This window comes from Solanum tuberosum, unplaced genomic scaffold (genome assembly GCF_000226075.1).
Source record: "Solanum tuberosum cultivar DM 1-3 516 R44 unplaced genomic scaffold, SolTub_3.0 scf00291, whole genome shotgun sequence".
Taxonomy (NCBI): domain Eukaryota; kingdom Viridiplantae; phylum Streptophyta; class Magnoliopsida; order Solanales; family Solanaceae; genus Solanum; species Solanum tuberosum.
The window spans coordinates 65,720-87,901 of NW_006239218.1; the positions used below are offsets into that span (position 1 = coordinate 65,720).

General features: G+C 37.0%; 1 protein-coding gene across 1 annotated transcript in view; it reads left to right on the top strand.

Annotated features, from left to right (window-relative positions):
* LOC102588948 (K(+) efflux antiporter 3, chloroplastic) overlaps positions 1–19,400 on the top strand; it is a 46,591-nt gene extending 27,191 nt beyond the window's left edge. The window contains exons 7-19 of the mRNA XM_006359304.2: positions 4,487–4,555; positions 8,824–8,874; positions 9,254–9,367; positions 9,488–9,589; positions 9,672–9,806; positions 9,904–10,085; positions 10,158–10,293; positions 10,701–10,772; positions 10,856–10,948; positions 11,043–11,204; positions 11,476–11,565; positions 11,634–11,795; positions 18,241–19,400. Of these exons, the coding sequence (XP_006359366.1) occupies positions 4,487–4,555; positions 8,824–8,874; positions 9,254–9,367; positions 9,488–9,589; positions 9,672–9,806; positions 9,904–10,085; positions 10,158–10,293; positions 10,701–10,772; positions 10,856–10,948; positions 11,043–11,204; positions 11,476–11,565; positions 11,634–11,795; positions 18,241–18,912 (2,040 nt within the window). The 3' untranslated portion in view covers positions 18,913–19,400. The remainder of the gene's footprint in view (positions 1–4,486; positions 4,556–8,823; positions 8,875–9,253; positions 9,368–9,487; positions 9,590–9,671; positions 9,807–9,903; positions 10,086–10,157; positions 10,294–10,700; positions 10,773–10,855; positions 10,949–11,042; positions 11,205–11,475; positions 11,566–11,633; positions 11,796–18,240) is intronic.
* The last annotated feature ends 2,782 nt before the right edge of the window (positions 19,401–22,182 follow it).

The following is a 22,182-nucleotide window of genomic DNA, read 5'->3' on the forward strand; positions in this document are numbered from 1 at the left end:
TTGCCCATAATATGAACACACCTTTGAATATTAAGATGTTGCATTACGATCTACTGAATAGTTAAGACCGTTTGTTTTCTCAACATTTGAATGTATAAAAATTGTCTTTGTTTCAAATAGTGGCTTTAATTTGTAGACAACTCAATGTTGTCCAATTAATGATGAAATATATAATGAAAATTCCAAATCTAAGTAGGGTTTGAAAACCATGAAATTCAATTTAGGAAATATAGTTTACAAAAATATCAAAAAGATTACTAATTGAGAATAGGGATGTCACGCCCCGAGCCTATACCCTGGGCATGACCGGCACTCGGAAGTTATTATTGGTCCCAAGCGAACCTAGGCCTGGCTTACTACTATACGGAAGACTAAACACTTATGCGGAAGCTTTAAAAGTGATAAACATTCACACTTCTGAACATGCTTTATGGGAAGTGTGAAATATAAGTATGAATCATCATAATAATAATGTTTAAAACATCTAAAGATCAAGACTTAACTGACTCGCTAACTAGTCTATGAAGCCTCTACTGAACTAGGATAGGTGCCGAGACAGGACGCACGACTACCTGAATGATAACTAAAATGTCTAACAATAAAGAAGTAACTGAATTGGAGCCCTCCGAAAGGCGAGGAGGTCTCACCAAAAGCTGATGCAGGGGATCTCAACGAAGCGCCTGCTATCGATCCTGAAAACTGTAGCTGCATCTTTAACTAAAATGTCTAACGATAAAGAAGTAAATAATTGAATTGGAGCCCTCCGAAAGGCAAGGAGGTCTCACAAAAAATTGATGGAGAGGATCTCAACGAAGCGCATGTTATCAATCTTGAAAATCTATATTTGCAACATTAAAAGATGCAACGCCAAATGGCGTCAGTACATGAAAATGTACGGTATGCAAAATGGCTGAATGAAACAATGATTAGGCTGAATATACTTAATTGAAAGAGTAACTTAGAAAAGACTGTAACATAGATAACTGTAAAGTAACACATGCAAATGTATTGAAAACAATAAAGCTTTACAACTTAGATATATGCAATATTATCAAATGCTAAAATAGTATACTTTACTTTTCTTGGGGAGTTTCTCTAATGCACAACTATAACTATGAGCATTGTGATGATACAACGTCTTGCACACGTTGCTAGAGTCATCCAATACTTTGCCGGGGTATAGGATGAACTTACTAATGGATCCAATATCTAAGCCCTTACCATCAACAACACGATCCTATCCTACGCTAGTTGCGCAGTTATGAGGTTTGGATTATCTGAACCCTTACCAAACTCGGTGCTCAATACTACCCCCAAAATAATGCAATAATGCTCAATAGCGGTATGATGTCCCATTTAGGGAAAAAGGTCTCACTTTAGTTAATACTCTCTGTGTTGGGTTAATACTCTGAAATGCTTCTTTATAACTATACTCAACTTGCTTTAAAAACCTATGCTATATGAAAACTGACTTCACTTTCTCAAAACTAAGATATGCTCTCTTTAAAGCTAACTATTCTTTTCTTTATGGAAATAATGCACTTGAAGCAATTCATGCTTTCTTGAAACCCTTTCTGAAATATTGCTAAAAGATTTGGAATTTACTTTACTCATGAAAACATTTCATAAGAAATCAATATGACAAGGTCTTCAATAACTCTTAACAAATAAAGAGTTCATGTGGTATATTAAGCATGAATCAATAGTCAAAGATCATTAATAATGTGAAGTAATGAAATCACGAAGTCAACAATAGGAATAAATAGTAAATTCGAAAATTATGAATCATGGGGTAAAAACCCTAGCTTTGATCTTACTAATTGAAACTGTAGATGTAGGGCGTGAGGAAGAACTTAATCCCTCACTATGATAACCTTACATACCTTAAACGTTCTACAAATCTTGATGAAGAACCCTAACTTGAAGAATGATCAAGAAACCTTTTAGATTCTTGAATTCTCTTCCTTGAAAACCCTATTGCCAAGAATTAAGATTTCTATCAATGATTTATGAATAGACGGAGGAATTTGAGTTAGAAAGCTTGAATTTTATGAAAAAGGACTTACCTTGATGGAAAAGGATGAGAGGAGGAGAGAAAACACTTCTAGGGTTTGAAAGAATGGTCAAAAGTGAGAAAGATCAGACTAAAACCGACTTAAGTGATTTCCCGTTGTCCAACCAGTGTTTCAACTGGTGAAACACCTATCCAACATTGTTCAACGCCAGTGAAATGCATGTCCAAAACAAAATGTCTTAACAAAACTAAAATGATCATAACTTTTTACTCCGAACTTCGGTTGATGCAAACTTGTTGGCGTTGGAAATAAGACTCATAGACCTTTAATTTGATAGGTTATGGAATACCTAATCTTTGTATGCTGAAAGATATGGTCGTTTGAAGTTGACCCTTGCATGAACTAATGCGAAAAACTTAGCCAGTAGGAAGGCTTTGAACTCGACTTAGTGCTAGAGGTCTCTTATGACCCCAAACCACTTCCTACACTTGGTAAAGAACCTTAAAACACATGAGCAAGTAGGACATCACCTGGTTCAAGCTCATATACTTACGACAAACGATTCATATTCTAAGAGTAGAGTTGCGAGGTGTTACAAGGGAGTCAAGATTTATTAATCTTAATTTCATTTTATTCCTCTTGGATCGTTAGATACTTCCTCCGTCAATGTTAATCAATTCTCAGAATATATTATTTGAGCACACTATTTGTATCAACATTGTAATGGAGCCCATCAACCTTTAGAGCATATATTGCATCTTCAAATAGAAAATTAGAAAGCAAAATAGGTTAGATAAAGATATACCGATCCAGGAACAAAGATATATGCTTAGAATTTGATGATAGGTAGAGTCATATGCTATACAATGAATATTTTAATGGAGTACTCCACTTAATTCGATAGACAAATGTGTTCCCTTCTCTCACTCCACCCAATCCCTCCCTCTTTTTAATCCAAAATACCGTTTGCACTTGTAATTACAAGATTGCAAAAAAAGGAATTATTGAACTTACAAAGTTGTTGTTTTACCTCAAGAAATGGAATTCTACATATGCTTTGGTGAGGATTACTTGGAATTTTGATCTCAAGAATATGGGTGCTTGCAAATAAAATTAGCAGTATCCCGTTTCTCATTTAATACGAACCAAAAGAGGGTGCTGCTTCTTGGTGAAATATTTGTCTGGTAAAAAATATATTTAGTGTTCAGACTCATAAAATTCCTTGCATCATATAAAAAATATAAACTTGTGAAAATTAAAAAAGCAAGTACCAATTTTAGAGCTTATAGAATGCTCTTTAATTGATATTACAAAGTGACCAAGCTTATATAAGTAAAAACATGCAAAAAAATAATGGAAGAACATAAATGAGGGTTAATGCTGTGAATTCCCAAACTACTTCATTACTCCGTAAACCATCAACATTGGATTATATATATGTTCATCTAATTTGATCAAAGACTTCCTCATAAGCAGGGATTTAAATTTATATATCTAGTACAAATCTGTTGGAAACTTGCAATGGTAATGGTGCACCATTTATGTTACTTGATCCAACCAATTTTAATGTCAAACTGGGTAAAATTTGGACAATACCTGAACAATCCTCACACAGAACAATACATAGTTTGGCAGAAATAAATGCTGTTAATAAGCAGCTACATCAACCAGTGATTTTTCAATAGAGAAAAAAATGCAACTAATGGCTAATGAAATTATCTAAATTTGTGCAAGTTATAAAGTGAGAGAAAAAATATCAGAAGGCAGTAGGAGTAGAAGATAAATGAGCAAAACTTAAAGTTATGAGATGAAAACACTTGCATGGAACTTGTGATTAAAAAAAATCTTTACAATTAACGACATTATTGGGAGTTATTATTTACCTTTAATAGGATGCCAATATTTAATGGTGAAGGAAAGGGTGTTACGTTTGTCTGCTTCTAATTGAATATATATATACATATTTGAAGTAATATCAAGTTGAAGGATATTATAGCACTTGACTTTATAAGGTTAGTTTCGTAATCCAACTTTTAACTTGAGGGTTTCTCACTTATAATATAGTATGATATGATGATATGATGAGAAGAACCTGTCTTGTACCATTGCAGTACCTTCTTAGTATTTGTCATTAGAACTTTTTCCTTAGTATCAAAAAAAATTCGCTGTAATCCAGAGCTGTTCAATTTTAATATTTTTGTAGCTTTATATGAAAGATATACCTAAAAAATGTATGTTCTTATTGATACTGAAACTGTTTGTAGAGAAGTTTCATGTATTTTTGCCTGTGGATTCTGGTTCTTATCTCTAGTTTTCTTATTTTTCTCTTATCTCTTTAGCTTTATTGAGTATAGTTTCCTATCATGAAAATTGCTGAATTAATGTGGGGGGTTTACCCTGTGTAGAAGAACTTGAAATTATTGAGTGTGAATGGATCTATGGGTTCTGTGCTCAGTTTGGCATAATTTTAGATTCTTGCAGAGAAGGGTGAGCTTCCAACTAGATTTGGCTCGGCTACATTGGGAATACTTCTTCTTCAGGTTATATTTGCATTTTACATTTATGATTATACATGTTCTTTTTGAAATGGTATGGTATTATTGATATAAAAAAACCAGCACTACAAGAGTTCTGCGGTTATCCAGAAAATAACAAAAAAAAAAAGACAACCCTGTGAGTCTGACCAAAAGATTCCAAGAATCGTAGCAGGATTTCACTCTCACTTGTCCTATCCTGTTTACACCAAAAAGATATCAACAAATGCAACCTAATTTGATCTTCAAGAATGAATTCTCTTGTCCTTCAAAGCATCTGCTAGACTCCTACTGCTCTTTTTCCATATGCACCACCTTTTTTGTATTCCAGGCCTTCTTCATTTGCTTTGATAGTCCCTTCCTATTCCAGCATGACAGTAACTCAGTGGTAGAGTTTGGCATCACTTGTTTAATTCCCAAAATGTTCAAGAAATTTTGCTACAAGCGTGCAGCAGCTTTGCAATGCAGGTATAGATGTTTGATAATTTTTGCCTCTTCTTTACACATATGACACCTGTTAACTATTTAGGATCCCCTTCTCTGTAAATTATCCAGAGTCAAACAGGTTTTTTAGACGCCAACCATTCAAAATATTTAACTTTTATAGGAGCTTTTGACTTCCAGATTTGCTTCTAGACCAATAAGAAGGCTGATTCACTTCTTTCATGAATGTGTTATAACATGTCTTGACAGTATAAATCCCTTTGTTGTGGCTTCTCCCTATCAAATAATCTTCATTAGTGCTTAGGCTTACAAACATAGGTAATATACTGAAGAATTCAGCAACCTCATTCAGCTGGAGTTGTTTTTATGTCTCTTCTGAATTTTATATTCCAACTTATGCCTTCCCAACATCGTTCTACTGTGAATTCTTTGTCAAGTACCAATCTATTTATTACAGGGAAAACTTCTCTGCTGGGTAGATGACCCAACCATTTATTTTACCAAAAAGAAAATTTCCTTTCATTCCCTATCGTGAAGTCAATATGCTGGGAGAAAACATGCCATAAGGAGCATATATTTCTCCAGAAACTAATTCTTTGTGAAGGGGCACCTCTTTTAGTGCATCATACTTTTAAAGAACGAAATTTCTCTGCTATTACTCCCTCTACAAGGGGCCAGCTTCCACACGGAATCTCCAAAGCCACTAAAGGCTTCTGTTTTGTATCCTTATCTCTTAATGCGCAAACCTCCTTGCTCCTTGAAGGGGGGAGTAGTTTACGTTAATGACGGACCCAATAAACAAAATGAAGTTCTTAATAGAAGTTTGATTGGCAACTTCAAGGATGTGGATACACCAACCCTCTTAGAGATTATAAGATGGTCCTCTAGCATGTGGAAGCAAATCTTTGGGATGAACATTTATGAACTGGGAAGTAAAATTTTCCTATTTGAGTTTTCTTCGAAAGCAGCGGCAGAACAAGTGATGAATGGTGATTGGCTTTGGAAACAAATTCATATCAGGTTCCAGTGGTGGAGCCCTACGGTTGGCCAATGAGCTGCTAGACTCTAGGGTGCAACAAAAGATGCCCCAAATTCTGTATAAGCTTGAAATCGAGAAGGCCTATGATCTTGTCAATTGGAATTTCCTTCTTAAAATTCGAAACAATATGGGGTTTGGCAACAAATAGATCAGATTTTGCATATCCAATGTGAAATTGTCACTCATCATAAATGGGAGCACTGAAGGTTTTTTTTATGTTCCAGAGGGGATGAGGCAAGGGGACCCTATATCTCCCTTTCTATTTTTACTAGCAATGGAAGGCTTCAATCACATGATCAGGATTGCAAATGGAAAAGGATGATTGAAGGGTTTTAGTGCCCAAATAGTCAGGGGAGATGCTTTGGAGGTTCCACACCTCCTGTATGTAGATGACTCATTAGTTCTTCGTGAAGCAGAGGAGATTCAGATCAGTCACCGAAGGGTAATTTTCACCATTTTCGAAGTCATTTCTGGATTACATGTTAACTAGAGTAAGAGTTCCCTCTATCCTGTCAATCAAGTTGACAATATGCAATCCTTAGCTGAGACTTTTGGTTGCCAAGTAGCTTCCCTACCTACAAAATACCTTGGCATACCCCTGGGAGCTAAGAACAAAGAGTTGGAAGTCTGGCATGCATTAAATCTGTGTTGGATGGCCTTCCCACTTATATGATGAGTCTATTTCCAATACCTCAAAAGCATTGAAAAGAAAATCAATTAACTGAGAAGATCTTTTATCTGGCAAGGAAACAAGGAGAAGATAGGGTGCAACCTGGTGAGGTGGGATATCCTAACACTCGACAAAAAACAAGGGGGCCTAGGTTTGAAGAATCTTAGCAAACAGAATGCATGCCTGCTACAAAAATGGTTATGGAGATTTTGCATAGAAGTTATGGCTCTGTGGAGAGGGTTCATCACAGCTCATGAGGTGTTACAAAGAAGAGGTTTACAAATTTACTCAAGGTGTTATATGTGTGACCAGGAAACAGAGGTAAATAGTTTTTTTCTTTCTACAGTGCAAAACAACTGCAAATATGTGGAACATGTTCTTATGTATTCTGGGAGTAAGCTGGGTAATGCCTAAAACCGCCCTGGATCCACTCAACAGTTGGAAAGGAATTGAAAGAAGAGGCAGAGCGAAGATTGGTGGATGAACATTCCAATTTGTATTTGGTGGACTTTATGGAAGGAAAGAAATATCAGATGCTTTGAATGCAAAAGCTGCAACTCATAGAATATCAAAATGAAATGCCTAAGCCTGTTATTTGTTTTGGTGTAAACAGAATAAGGTGGGGGAGGTAGCAACTCTAGTTGATTTCATAGGCAAATTGTAAAGCTTTTTAGTTTTTGTGAAGGATGTTTCCCACCCACTGTGGGTTGTAAGTGTTCCACCTCATCATCCTTTTGATGATGATTTTTTTGTGAATACAATGTTACTTTCTTAAAAAAAATGTCTTCAAAGGTGGGGTCATATCAGATTTAGATTTTGAACCCAGTAATTCTTCCTTTTGCCATAGGGTTTTCCCCATTCCCCAAGTTCTCCTCTAACTGCAAGTTATCAGTCTGTCCCACCAAAGGACCCCATTACCCAATGGTGTTTCATCTTCTCTAGAGGACCTTAGACTTAAATCATACCACCTGAAAGTCACATTGTTGGCGGCACTGCAATTCCTTCCGGCCATTTTCCTGCAATCTATTGCTGTTCTTTCTACCCATATAGGTATCTTGAAGATACTCTAATTCCACTTCTATCATTGACCGCATAAAATCCGGTGGCCCTTCGACTCTCAATCTAGTCCATCGGAGTTGATTTCTCAAAGGTGTTTCTTCCTCAGTTTCTAACCACCCACTGTACTTCTTCTCAATCTCTTTAAACATCTTATTAGACCTGAGACCACAATTATAAAGGTATCCCTAGTAATTTGATCCATACCAATTTAAACATCTTATTAGACCTGAGACCACAATTATAAAGGTATCCCTAGTAATCTGATCCATTCCAATTCCTGTCCAAATGTTTTTTCGAAAAACAGCCTGTCTTCAATAACCACCATTGAAGGTTCAATGCCAAAATTTTCCAGCACCATTTATCCATCCTGACTCTTTGTGCTTCCTCCTTTGATGGGAATTTGGATATGAACTTGAAATCATTCATTTCAAATACACTGACCCCCCAGATACTTCCCAAATTTTCTGTACCTATCTTGTTACATCTGAGCATGTTGGGATTTCTCTCCTAAGATCTACAAAGTTGTCTACCCAACAGTTTTGAAGAGATTCTGACCTCTGTTTAGTAGTGTTGGAGTCCACAAATAATTTAGTGAGTGCTTTTCACCCCAGGTCTTCTTCCGACAACCCCTTTGGCTTGACCGTCTCTGAATAACTCCCTGGTTGGTTACCATGTAGTTGTCTGGCCTTTTATGTGAAATAATCTCTTTTGCAACATCAACCCAGCCCACATTGTGTGAGAGTTCGGGGATGATAATACTACTCCTCCGAACTCCATGTTCCACACTGATGATTATGAATCTGCCTTGGATGTCACAATATATTCAACATCCTCCCTATAAGGAAGGAGACCTAGTAAACAGAGAGCAAGAACTTTTGATAGTTCTAATAGATCTACAAGTTTGACATTTAGATCCTCTTAGGTACCTCACTTACATTTCGAATGGTGAAAGCGTCTTATTCCCCTTTCTGTAGTCTATCCAAGGACAATGGTGTGAGTAGCCAGGGAACATGTTACCCATTAATCTTTCCTCATTTTTTCTGTGGTTCTTGATATATGCAGGACATTGCTGTTGTGCCTCTTTTAGTCATTCTACCGGTGCTGGAGACCCAGGTACGTGGATCTTGGAAACTTCGAAGGTCTATAAATTTTCTTCAATGCAGTTGGTTGGAAAATATAATGCTTAAAATTTGTCTCTAAGCATCATTATGGTAACTACTTAGATAAGTTTTTTCCCTTTATGTATGAGAGGTAAAAATATCTCGTCATGGATGATATGTTAAATTGCAAGAGTTATCAATGAGTCTCTATTAGATAAATTAGTTCCCAACTTAGTCAAAATTTCCTCGGATGGGGTATATAAGGTAACTTCCCTTATATTTTATACAGATGTGGGATCAAGCTGACGGACATGCCATTTGTTGCCTCTATCCTTGCTGCTGTATATGTTTATGACTGTTATGAGAATTATTTTATCTTCAAATCTCTGCAGAATCTGATAGAAGAAAGTATTTGGCCAATGCTTGCAAAAGAAAGTCTGAAGGCTTTAGGTGGACTGGGGTTGCTTTCTTTTGGAGGGAAATACATATGGAGGCGAGTTTTTGAGGTGCTCATCCTTGTTCTTTGGCCAAGAATAACATGTAAATCAGGGGAGAATATAGGCACAGTGAATAAATACACTTGTATTTTTACAGCTGAAACAATAGATCATTTTTATCGGTCATAGGTTGTTGCAGAAACGAGAAGTTCGGAAGCTTTTGTTGCACTTTGTCTTTTGACTGTTGCAGGAACATCACTATTAACGCAGAAGTTGGGCTTTAGTGACACGGTCAGATACCCTTTTGAAAAAAGTAATACCAATTGACCCAGATAGCAGTTGAGTTCATCATTTGATTTATCCCATGGTGCAGCTTGGAGCATTTTTAGCTGGGGCACTGCTTGCAGAAACAAATTTCCGTACTCAGATTGAAGCTGATATAAGGCCATTCAGAGGATTACTACTTGGCTTATTTTTTGTGACTACCGGAACTTCTATTGATATGCAGGTATTTTCTCATAAGCATGACCTTCATTATGTACTATAGTATGCACTCTTTCTTTAACCCTTCCTCTAATTGCACATAATTTTTAACCTCATGCCAGCTTCTTTTCCGGGAGTGGCCAAATGTGCTTTCTCTCTTGGCTGGTCTGATTGTTATCAAGACATTGATCATAACGGCAATAGGTCCCCGAGTCGGACTATCCCTTAAGGAGAGTGTGAGAATTGGATTTCTTCTTTCTCAAGGAGGAGAATTTGGATTTGTTGTCTTTTCTTTAGCGAATAGGTGAGTTTCATCTGAAGTTCTGTGAAATAGAATAATTTTCTTCAACTGATAAACACAACCATTTTACTGTAGGCTAGGAGTGCTTCCCCTCGAGCTGAATAAACTGCTTATCATTGTTGTTGTACTTTCTATGGCACTGACTCCATTACTCAATGAAATTGGACGAAGAGCTTCTGAGTTTGTTGGCGAGAAGTTTGACAATGAGGATGTAAGTCTTTTACCAGTCCCTGGGATATGAGGGAATGTAAAGAAATTGATTTATCCATGAGCAATCTCTCTCGCTCTTTGAATTTTATCTCATTGCTTCATCTCTCTGAATCATGAAATTTAACATATGCACATTGAGATTACCGTAGCAGCGAATAAGCTGTATTTTAGTTTCAGTAAACATGTAGGACGAAACTTCGTATTCCTGTGTCACATATAGCCTAGTATAATATTTGATTGCCTCATCTGTTAAGGATAAAAAGATGCTTTGTTGTCTCTTTCTCTTAAGGTGATTTGAAATAGAGCAGAGTTATTATCTCAGGTCCTCGAACTCTCGGAGTCTCTGACCAACATGAATCAGAAGTTAATTGTTCTTATAACTACTAATGTAATTCATGATCATCTCAGAGAACTGCTGAAATGGAAAACTTTGATCTGAGTGAACCAGTAGTCATCCTTGGATTTGGCCAAATGGGTCAGGTAATGCAATTGTGGGATCACTGTTGCTTAGGAAGAAGCCCTGCTTTATCTTTCTGATGATTTGTTTTTCCATCTTCATACAGGTCCTTGCCAATTTATTATCAACGCCACTAGCTTCGAGTGACGGGGAGGAGTTGCAATACGTTGCTTTTGATCTAGATCCTTCTGTTGTAAAGGTTACTACATTTCATATATTAAGTTGTGTGCTATTACAACATAGCGTGTTCTTGTGAACTGGTTAGTGATATTTTGCCCATGTCACTGCAACAGGCTTCTACAAAACTCGGTTTTCCTGTTATCTATGGTGATGGTTCACGTCCTGCAGTGCTGCAGTCTGCTGGAATATCTTCTCCGAAAGCAGTCATGGTCATGTACAGAGGAAAAGAAAGGACCACAGAAGCTGTCCAGAGAATTCGACTAGCCTTCCCAGCGGTACTTCCGCCCTCCCTCCTCGTGCATATCGGGCTGCAATGGAAAATTTAGAGGAAAGGTTCAATTTTTCAAATTGAAGCGAGGATAATCCAATTCAAAATGGATAAAAAAAATTTACATAGCAGAAAAGTACAAAGCTGTAACTATTCTTGTGCATAGCTGGTGTTGGATACATTAAATACATCTGGATTCTTATGACTCATCATATTGTCAGGTTCAGGGTCTATCAATTCTGACCTTTTGCTATTTCTCGACTGAATATCAATTACAGGTACCAATATATGCACGAGCTCAGGATGTGATGCATCTATTAGATCTGAAGAAAGTAGGAGCAACAGATGCCATTCTTGAAAGTGCAGAGGTAAAACCATGGCAATTCTTCTCTTTTTCTTTATGTGAATTCTGATCATGCCCTATATATTCCTACAGACAAGTTTACAGCTTGGCTCTAAACTTCTAAAAGGGTTTGGTATCATGTCTGATGATGTAACTTTTCTAAGTCAACTTATTCGAGATTCTATGGAGCTGCAAGCGCAAGAGGTTGTTGATAAATCTGATGATCAAGTGTCTAAAGTTATGAAACCATTGCAGGTACCAACCGTTAAAGAATACATATATATGTTTTATTTCCACATGCTTGAATAAATATTAATTATGAATTTACTAGTATTGGAACATTAAGTTTGCATCTATTCCTTCCAGTACTGGTAGTCTACCACTAGCTGACTTTTGGGTGAGGTGAACTAGGTTTTCATGGTCTGAAATCTTTAAGTGTATCGGCCTACATTTTTTTGGTCCAAACGATATGATTATATAAATAAACTACCAAAAGTACATGGAGTGTTGTGTGATACAAAAGGGGGACTCATATGCGAGTCCGTACAAAAGGGAATATGGGAGGGGCGACTTTGTGAAAAGTCGTTACAAGGGGGAAAAGGTTGGGGTTGGCTATTCCTTGATGAAGATATTCTTTCTTATTGATATCGTCCTGCTGTGCGTCATTGACAAAAAGTGGAGGGTCTTCAAACACAATGATGGAGTTGTCGTTGACCTTTTTGCATCCATATTCTGCCAGCTTGTCTGCTACCCAATTTTGTTTTCTGTAGACTTGCTCCTTAAAAGGGATCAGTTAGCTATCTGTGCAAGTACCTTCAATAGTTTAAAAGTGATGAGTGAGCTATATGTTGAGACATTATGCTAGTGATGACCTCCTGTGCATCAAGATTTAGGGGAGAAGGGTAAGGTTCTGTTGATGGGCTAGTTTGAGGCTGTAGAAGTGAACCAGCAGTTCAGCCTGATAGCAGTTTGAAGGTGCAGTATTTCCTGAGTATCCAAGCATCCAACATCCCAGGTTATCGCGATAAAGCTCCACTAATGCCCACAGTGAAGTTGAACTGTTTATATTCTCTTGCTTAACAAGTATATATAGCGATCTCCCTGCACGAACCTTTTTGTAGAATCTCAAAAACAAAAAAAGATGCTTTTTAGAGTGTGTTTGGTATGAAGGAAAACATTTTCCAAAAATTGTTTTCCAATTTTCTCATGTTTGGTTGGTCAAAATGTTTTGGGAACATTTTATCTAGAAAAGCAAGCTCCTTAAAAATGAGGAAAATGGCTTCTCTAATGAAAGTAGGGAAAACAAGTTCCGTAAGTGACATTCTAAGTTCATTGTCTCCTCCCCACCCTCCGAACATCCCCAATCAGCACCCCTTCATCATCCCACCCACCACCACCACCCGAACCCCGAGTCCCTACCCCATCCCGCCCACATAGGTTTTGCAAGATTACATATACATGGTCGTAAGATAATATTTTTTGCTTTCTTACCAAACACTAGAAAATGAGAACTTTACTTATTTTCCAACAAAACATTTCTTGGAAAACATTATCAATGGAAAATATTTTCCTTCATACCAAACACACCAAGTATAAGTCACGTAAAATTATAAGCATATAAGAATTGTGCCCTTATAAGTCAACTTCAAAATACAAACTTGATTCTTAATGAGGATTCTTAAAAAATCCTTTTGTTGATATAGGTAACTTTATATTCACATGAAAACTCATCCGCCAGGCCTGATGAGGTAGGATTTACAGCCCCCAGGGGGTAATTTCAAAAACCAAAAACTGGGCAAAAACTTTACAATTGAGCTAGAAAATCCACTAAACTATCTACCTCCCCCACCAAATCCCGTTTACACCAAAAATACAACAGGCTCAAGCTATTCATCTTGATGTTCTGAATGCTGTTAAGTTTCCCATCATGTGATCTTTCATTTCTTTCCTTCCACAGTGTTCACCAAATGCAGGTTAGGATGCATTTCCACCAGTTCTCTTTGGATCTTCTTCTTCTGCCCACTCCTTCCCACTCTCTCAGCAAGTCTAAAGTAGTCTTGGGCATTACCCAGCTAACTCCAAGTATACATAAGAACATGTCCCACAGATTTACAGTTGTTCTGCAGTGTAAGAATAAGTGACTGTTAACTTCTGCCTCTTCTGTATACCTCTTCTTTGTAACACTTCATGAGTTAGACATGCTTTCCTAATTGCCAACCAAGTGAAACCTGAGACCTTGTGAGGAATCCTGATTTTCCAAATTAGTTTCCAAGGCCATTCCATTTCCATAGTATGATTAGAATTTAAGCTCCAGTAATAAGACTTCACAGAAAAAATCCCTTTCTTGTGCATTTAAAAGATTGGAGTATCATGACCTTCAGTGACACCTGGAAATGCATTTAGTGTCTGTAGTAATCCTGCTACTCTATCAACTTCCCAGTCATTTAAAGCCCTCTTAAAGATCAATTCCCAACCTTGAGGGCTCCACACCTATGCCACAGTGTCCATCTGTTGTAGAGGCTCAATATATAAAGATCTGTGAACATGATCTTCAAATTCTCTTCCCCTAACCAGAGTTCATTCAAGAAACTGGTTTTCACCCCATTACCAATCCTAAAGGATAGATTGGGGATAAAGGATGGCCACAGTCTTCTGATTGTCTTCCAGACAAAGCATCCAAAGGTAATATTGCTTCTTCAGTGATCCAATTGTTTTGGAGACCATATTTTTTGTGATATGAATCTCCTCCACAAAGCCAGATCTTCACTACAGAACCTCCATAGCCATTTCTTCAACAAGCTGACATTCTGCATACTCAACTTCTTTATACCTAAACCACCCTGCATTTTGTTGAGTGTCACTTCATCCCATTTAACAAGATTATACCCAAGCTTCTCTTTATTTCCCTGCCACAGGAAGACTCTTCTTGATTTGTTTGATTTTCTTCTCTATACTTCTTGGTATTGGGAATAAGCTTATCATATAAGTAGGAAATGCATCCATCACTAATTTGTAAAGAGTTATTCTGCCTCCGAAGGATAGATATTACCTTTTCCATCTTGACATCTTCCTCTCACATCTTTCCAGTACTTCATTCCAAACTTCCACCTCTTTGTTCTTAGCACCAAGAGGCATTCCAAGGTATTTCGTTGGGAGTGAGGCCACCTGACATCGTAGGTTCTCAGCAAGCACCTGCATATTTGCAATCTGGTTAACCGGGTATAAACAACTTTTATGCCAATTGACATGATGTCCTAATATTCCTTCAAAGATGGTTAAGATGGCCCTCAAGTGTCTTATTTGATTAACTTCAGCTCCACTGAAAACCAAGGAGTCATCTGCATATAGCAGGTGTGAGATCTCCATAGTATCTCCCCTATTTGCATTTGCACAGAACCCTTGCAACCACCCATTCTCACTTGCTTTCCGGATCATGGAGTTGAGACCCTCCATAGCTAAGATAAATAGGAATGGTGACATGGGGTCACCTTGTCTCAAACCTCTTAGTGACTGAAAAAGCCCTTCAGGATTGCCATTAATGATAAGGGAAAACTTCACAGTAGATATACAAACCTTAATCCAGTTGATCCATTTGTTTCCAAAGCCCACATCTCTTAGAATCTTCAAGAGGAAGGACCAATTTACATGGTCATAAGCCGTCTCAATGTCCAGCTTGCATAAGACTCCTGGTAGATTCTGCTTCACCTTGCAGTCCACTAGTTCATTTGCTAGCATTGATGCATCCATTATCTGCTGTCCCTTCAGAAAATCCACCAAAAACCCCATGACCTTCTTCATTCTTTCTGTGAGAAGCTTGGTTGTGATTTTGTATACTCTACCAATCAGATTATTGGTCTGAAATCCTTCAACTCTTTTGCTCCATGCTATTTCGGAATTAAAGCTACGAAAGTGGCATTGAATGATTTCTCAAAAGTTTCCTTCTAGTGGAAGTTATGAATTGTCTGCATCAAGTCCTCCTTCAAAGTCTCCCAGCAAACTTTGAAGAAACTCATGGTGAATCTATCAGGCCCAGGTGCCTTGTCTCCATCACAGTGTTTGATTATATTTAACACTTCATCTTCACTAAAAGGCCTTTGCAACCACTCTTGTTCCTCTTGGGAGATTCTAGGACAGTTCACACACTCAAAAGAGGGCCTCCAAACTCTATTTCAGTATAGATTTTTTTTATACAACTCAATCATATTCACCTTAATGACTTCCGGCTCTTTGACCTCCTCTCCTCTAATTATTAGTATGTCTATATTATTATATCTTTTATGAGCAGTAGCCATCCTCTGGAAAAACCTAGTATTGTTGTCTCCCTATTTCAACCATAAAATCCTAGATTTTTGTCTCCACCTAGACTCCTCAATTTTTGCCATTTCTTCCAACTCTACCAAAATTGTAGCCCTCACCATCAACTCATCCTTTGTCAGATGTCTTGAATCTTGTGCCAGATCAATATCTGCTAATTTAGATAACAACTTGTTTTTCTTAGTGCCTAGATCCCCACCCACTTGCTTACTCCATTATTTGAGTTTATGATTCAGCAACTTCAGTTTCATACTGAGCTTGTAGTCATGGCAACCTTCCACTACAAACTCACTCCACCAACCAGTGTTCAGGAAAGCAAGCGCTTCATCGCTTTAAGCGGTGAAGCAAAGCGAGGGTTCAGCGCTTCAGTTGGCTGAAGCGAGGCATGTGAAAAGAAGCAACCGCTTCTGGGCTTGAAGTGCGATGCGACCAGAAGCGTTGAAGCGACAAAAGCAATGCTTTTATTTTCTAAGTAATAAGTGATCGATTTTAAAGAATAAAAATAGGCATGACTTACCTAGTTCTTCCTCTTCTTCTTCTTACTACTACTACTACTACAACTATCCTAGGATATTTCTTCTTTTTTTTTCCACTTTGTTCGTTATTCTGTTTTCCTTTGCCCTGTTTAGCTTTGATTATTTAAATTATATGTTGCTTAATTTTTTTTCCTCACAGTGATTAAAATATACATCGCTAATTTGTTTTGTTTCTTAACAATGACTAAAATCTTGTTGAATTTTTTCTTAATAGTGATAAAAATATAATGTTGATTGGTTTTCTTAAATCTTATCCGCGATTAAAAATGGCTGGCCCAACATGAAAATATGGGAAAAAAGTTAGTGAGACCAATAGGACAACAATTGTATGTCTGTTTTGTTATAAGACAACTAAAGGGGAACCTTTTTCTAGTATTTTAATATGAATTTTTGCTTATATATTTTGTCTATTTATTTTGGTCTTTTTTCTTTTAAATTGTGCTTCACTTCAATGAAGCGAGCACTTCGCTTAAAGCATGAAGCGGGGCCTTGTCGCTTTTTACCGCTTCGCGCTCCCCTAAACACTGCCACCAACTATGAACTAGCCCCTCGAAACCATCAACTTTGAGTCACCAATTCTCGAACATGAAGTAGGACTTATTCTGACCCCAGTCCTCACATTGTAGCATAATAGGGCTATGATCAGATGTCACTGTAGGCATTATCGTTTGCCTTATATTTTTGAAGGTTTCTTCCCATTCCATTGAATATAAGAATCTGTCTAACCTAGCTGCACTGTAATGGTTTGCCCCTCTGAACCATGTAAAATTCGCACCATTTAATTGAGGGCCATGTAATTCCATCTCCTCAATCCAGTTGGAGAAATCTTTCATCACATTCCATTGAATATAAGAATCTGTCTAACCTAGCTGCACTGTGATGGTTTGCCCCTATGAGAAAATTGAACTAAACTACAAGTTGTTTCCTGAAAGCATTAGAACTATAATGTTAATGCAATTTTAAGAACGACATACCAAAGAGTTAAGGAAAGAAAAATACTAAATTTTTTTTGCCAAAGTTCTCTCTCTATAAATAGATAAAGTAACATTTTATTATCTTGTTTGGTTTAGGATATTATACCACTTTTTGGAAAACCAGCTCAAATTTAGTTTTCTAATAGGTTTTTCTTTAAATATAGTCTAATCCAAACAAATTCAGGTCTTAATTTCAAAGGAACTATTCCCAAAATGTTAGTTAAACACAAATTGAGAGAGCAAATGTATTGGTTGAACTTCACTGAAAAGGGGTCGCTAACTTCAGCTCTTCCCTTTTCATCTTTTTATTCTTTCTGAAATTGCAAATGTGAAAGATGGCTGATTAATTGATTACAGACATCTGCCCCAGTACGTTTAAGGCTCAAAATTTGATTTTTGCTCAATATAGAAGGCACTCTAAACTTGTGGTTTCTAAAGATGAGTCTTTTAACCCCTCAGTACGTCCACCCTACTTTAACTTTAACTTTACCACCATTTCAGGAGTAAATATTTGCAGAATTTTTTTCTATTCTAAATGTCACCTGCAGTGTATATCTTTTAATTGTTTCTAAACCTATACCATATTAGTAAAAGGATGAATTAGTCAATGTCCAAAACAGGTTCTACTTTGTCTTTTTTCCCAAGCATCCACATTTGGTCATGTTAAATGGCACAGAAACACGAGAGTTTGTTTAAGTAAAAGGCTTCTGCTGGCTTCACAGTTAAAGGTGTTGGAACATAAGCTTATTTGTTTCTACTGATTATGCTTACTACTCTCTGAGCTGCTATAACTTCTTTGTGCTTTTGCTGATTATTCTCATATACTTAAGCTGGACAAATGTGGCTATTAATGAAGTTTGAGAACATCTTTATTAGGTAAGAGCTGCAGACTTTGTCCAGAATGGGGTACCCACGCTGTCTACTGACACAACACAGGATCTAAAGGATAGAAGTTACAGTTTGGCTGCAGCTGATCAGTCATCTGATGATGGCACCACGCTGTTAACTGACACAACACAGGATCTAAGGGATAGAAGTTACAGTTTGGCTGCGGCTGATCAGTCATCTGATGATGGCGTCATGCTGTCAACTGACACAACACAGGATCTAAAGGATAGAAGTTACAGTTTGTCTGGAGCTGATCAGTCATCTGATGATGGTGCCACCCTGTTAACTGACACAACACAGGATCTAAGGGATAGAAGCTACAGTTTGGCTGCAGCTGATCAGTCTTCCGATGATGGTGCCACGCTGTCAACTGACATAATACAGGATCTAAGGGATAGAAGTTACAGTTTGGCTGCAGATGATGAGTCTTCCGATGATTGTGCCATGCTGTCAACTGATACAGCACAGGATCCAAGGGATATAATTTACAGTTTGGCTGCAGCTGATCAGTCATCTGATGATGGTGAGAGCCATCCATCTCATGCTCTAGAAAATGGAGAACAACTGTTTGAGGAGGATGATACGGAGAGTGCATTTCCAGCTAACTCGAAAAGTGGTTGTGTGGAAAGTAATACAGATGAGATCTCTCAACAAACTTAGGGTGCTCAGCTGGTTCTGCTTTTCCGACCTAAGGTCCTGGCTTAAGACTACCATCCTTCAAGAACAAAGTAAAAAGACAATAACAAGGTGAACCTTGCATTTGGAGGCATCCAATTTAGGTCTATCCTCCAGTGAGTACGTTTTCTAGATTCCAATTTTTGATAGTTGCATTATTGATATTTGACCAAGGACGAGACAGGAGCATGCTAGGAAATTGGCTTACAAATTGAAGTTTTCTTAGTGATCATATATTGTACATAGTCAAGTTAATGGGATTGGGTGTTAGCTAGATGTTATTCACCAATCCGAAAAGAAGGTGAATTCAGTTTGATTTTGCTTGTAGTCACATCTGAAAACAAGAAAGGTTATCGGGTTATTCAAAGAATAAAAGATGAAGATTGATGTTTATCAATTTCTTCTTCAAACAGTGATGTATTATAAAGTCTCTTTTAATAGTCTCCAAGTTTGGCTACTCTAGCCACCCCTTTCTCGTGTTCTTGAAATAGACACTCATGCTCTACCTGTTATTTTCAAATCTTAGTGATAAGAAAGTTCTTTTTCGGAGAGAATCTAACTAACATTAGGAAAAAAAAATATCCTAGAAATATAGTGATCATCCTTGAGGATATTATTTGAAAAGTTAAGAGACAAGGAGAGAGATGCAATTATTTTAAAATACTAATTGTAAAGTTTTGGTTTCATAATAAACACTGATATTTCAATTCTTGATACTCTTCATCAGCATCAACTTAACAAATCTTCACAAATCTTACTTTGTTTTTTCATATTTTCCCCCCTATAAGTCTCAACTTCAACTTTTATAACCCTCATCACTTCCTTTCCACATCTCACAATATATTGAGGAGCTCTCATTTTTACTGTATTATTTTATGTTTGTTCTAAAATTTACTCTGGTTCAACTAAAATTCAAATGTAATAATTATGTTGTTTTGGTGTAATCATTTGCATTATTCAGTATTGTATATTGGTTCATAATCGTATGCACAATAAAAATTTAGGAAAATTATAGAACTCCACTGCACTTGTGTTATTTAGAATTACGTATTTAGTTCACTTTAATAAACTACTTGAAAATCGATGGCCAAAAGGGGCAGATAGTGTCATTTTTAGAAAAATGATGCAGTTACTTTTGGTGTTTTTGTCCTCAGCGCTTTTCAATATGTGAAGGACTGTGTCACATTAGAATGACGGACGGGGTCCTTTTCTTGATTTTTTCTTTTAAAAAAATTATTCAAAAGCAACAGACGATTGCAATTTTTATTTTTAAAATAAGCAATGGACGATGCGCTTTTCTGAAAAAAAAATTATTAAATTTTTTTTTTCCAGAAAAACTTCAAACAGAAGGGATTTTGTCCATTGCTTTTCTGCATTTCTTTTTATAGTAGAACTCACATACAATTCAATATATATTCAATCAAATTATTTCATATAAACCAAACGATTAATCAAATACACACACTATCATAGTAAACTTCATTCAACATCATTAAACACTAAAATCATATAACATAAAGATTTATAAAGTCTTTCAAAAGTTCCAAAAACTTCAAAATGTTCACATAGTGTCAAAAGTCATAGAATGACAATAGAAAATGGATGCTAAGAGGTGGAGGCTATATATTCGTTTTCATCACTTTCAGTTTCCTCGATACTAGAGAACTCTCCTGAAGAACGAAATGCACTTCGCCGACGAGCAAGGTTAATCACTTGTTCCTTGATACACCCAATGGTTCTGGTCATGCTTACATTTTGAGTCATTCATTGTATCTTGAACTCTGGTGAGGCACATGTAAGTTGTGTGATTTCCTGCGATATAGCAGCTATTTGAACATAGTCAATTGCCTCCGCTTACGTGACGATCCAATACCTTCTGGTCCTGATTGAATGCATCATAGGCCATTTCTAGAACTCATCTTGTAGACTTTTTCCTTATGTGTCCCCTCTGCCACTCTTTTCTTTCAAATTTGAGTGGCTTCTTCAGGCGTACGCCTAGATCAGATTGCCCAGAACTTGGTGAGTTTGGCTAAACTCAAACAAGTATTGTTCATACTCTCTCTACATATTACAAAACAAAGTGAGCATCAATATATATACATAATAGATGTACTATTTTTTATCTTAAAATTTTAAGCTAAAAACCATGTTCAGCTCTTTGCTCAATCCATTCATCCGGATCTGAGTTATTTTTCTTCTTTTTTATATGTGTCTGCTAGAAAACCTTGTTTTGAAGAGGGTGTGCCCCAATATTTTTTTTCTGCAAATAAAATATAATTCTATGCAATCAAGTAAATTTAACCAACTTTCTATAGTGTCGTTTTTAGAAAAATGATGCAGTTACTTTTGGTGTTTTTGTCCTCAGCGCTTTTCAATATGTGAAGGACTGCGTCACATTAGAATGACGGACGGGGTCCTTTTCTTGGTTTTTTCTTTTAAAAAAATTATTCAAAAGCAACGGACGACATCACAATTTTTATTTTTATTTTAAAATAAGCAATGGACTATGCGCTTTTCTGAAAAAAATTAATTAATTTTTTTTTTTGAAAAGCTTCAAACATAAGGGATTTTGTCCGTCGCTTTTCTGCATTTTTTTATAGCAGAACTCACATACAATTCAATATATATTCAATCCAATTATTTCATATAAACCAAACGATTAATCAAATACACACTATCATAGTAAACTTCATTCAACATCATTAAACACTAAAATCATATAACATAAAGACTTATAAAGTCTTTCAAAAGTTCCAAAAACTTCAAAATGTTCACAAAGTGTCAAAAGTCATAGAATGTGTAACACCCCGTATTCGAAACAGACCAAAAATACAGATTTCGAAAAGTTGAAGGTGCAACTTACGGTCACCATCCACGGACCGTAGGTCAGACCACGGCCCGTGCTGGTGGTCCGTGGTTCACCACTGCAACCCCTCCCAGACCCAGCTCAGAAAATTGGCTAAGTCCCGACTCACGGACAGACCCACGGTCCGTAGATCAGACCACGGTCCGTGGTCTGTGTCCGTGGATCGAGACTTCCCCTACCCAGCCTCTGACACAAACTACGGTTGACCAGCACGGACCGTCGTTCGATCCACGGTCCGTAGGTCTGACCGTAGATGAGGGTCAACAGTCAGTTAGATGAAGATTATTGATTGGTCAACTTCAGATGGTCATAACTTTTAGCACAAAAGGAATTGTGTGTCCCATTACCTATGGTTAGATAGATAATTGAATTATCTTTCCAATGCCACC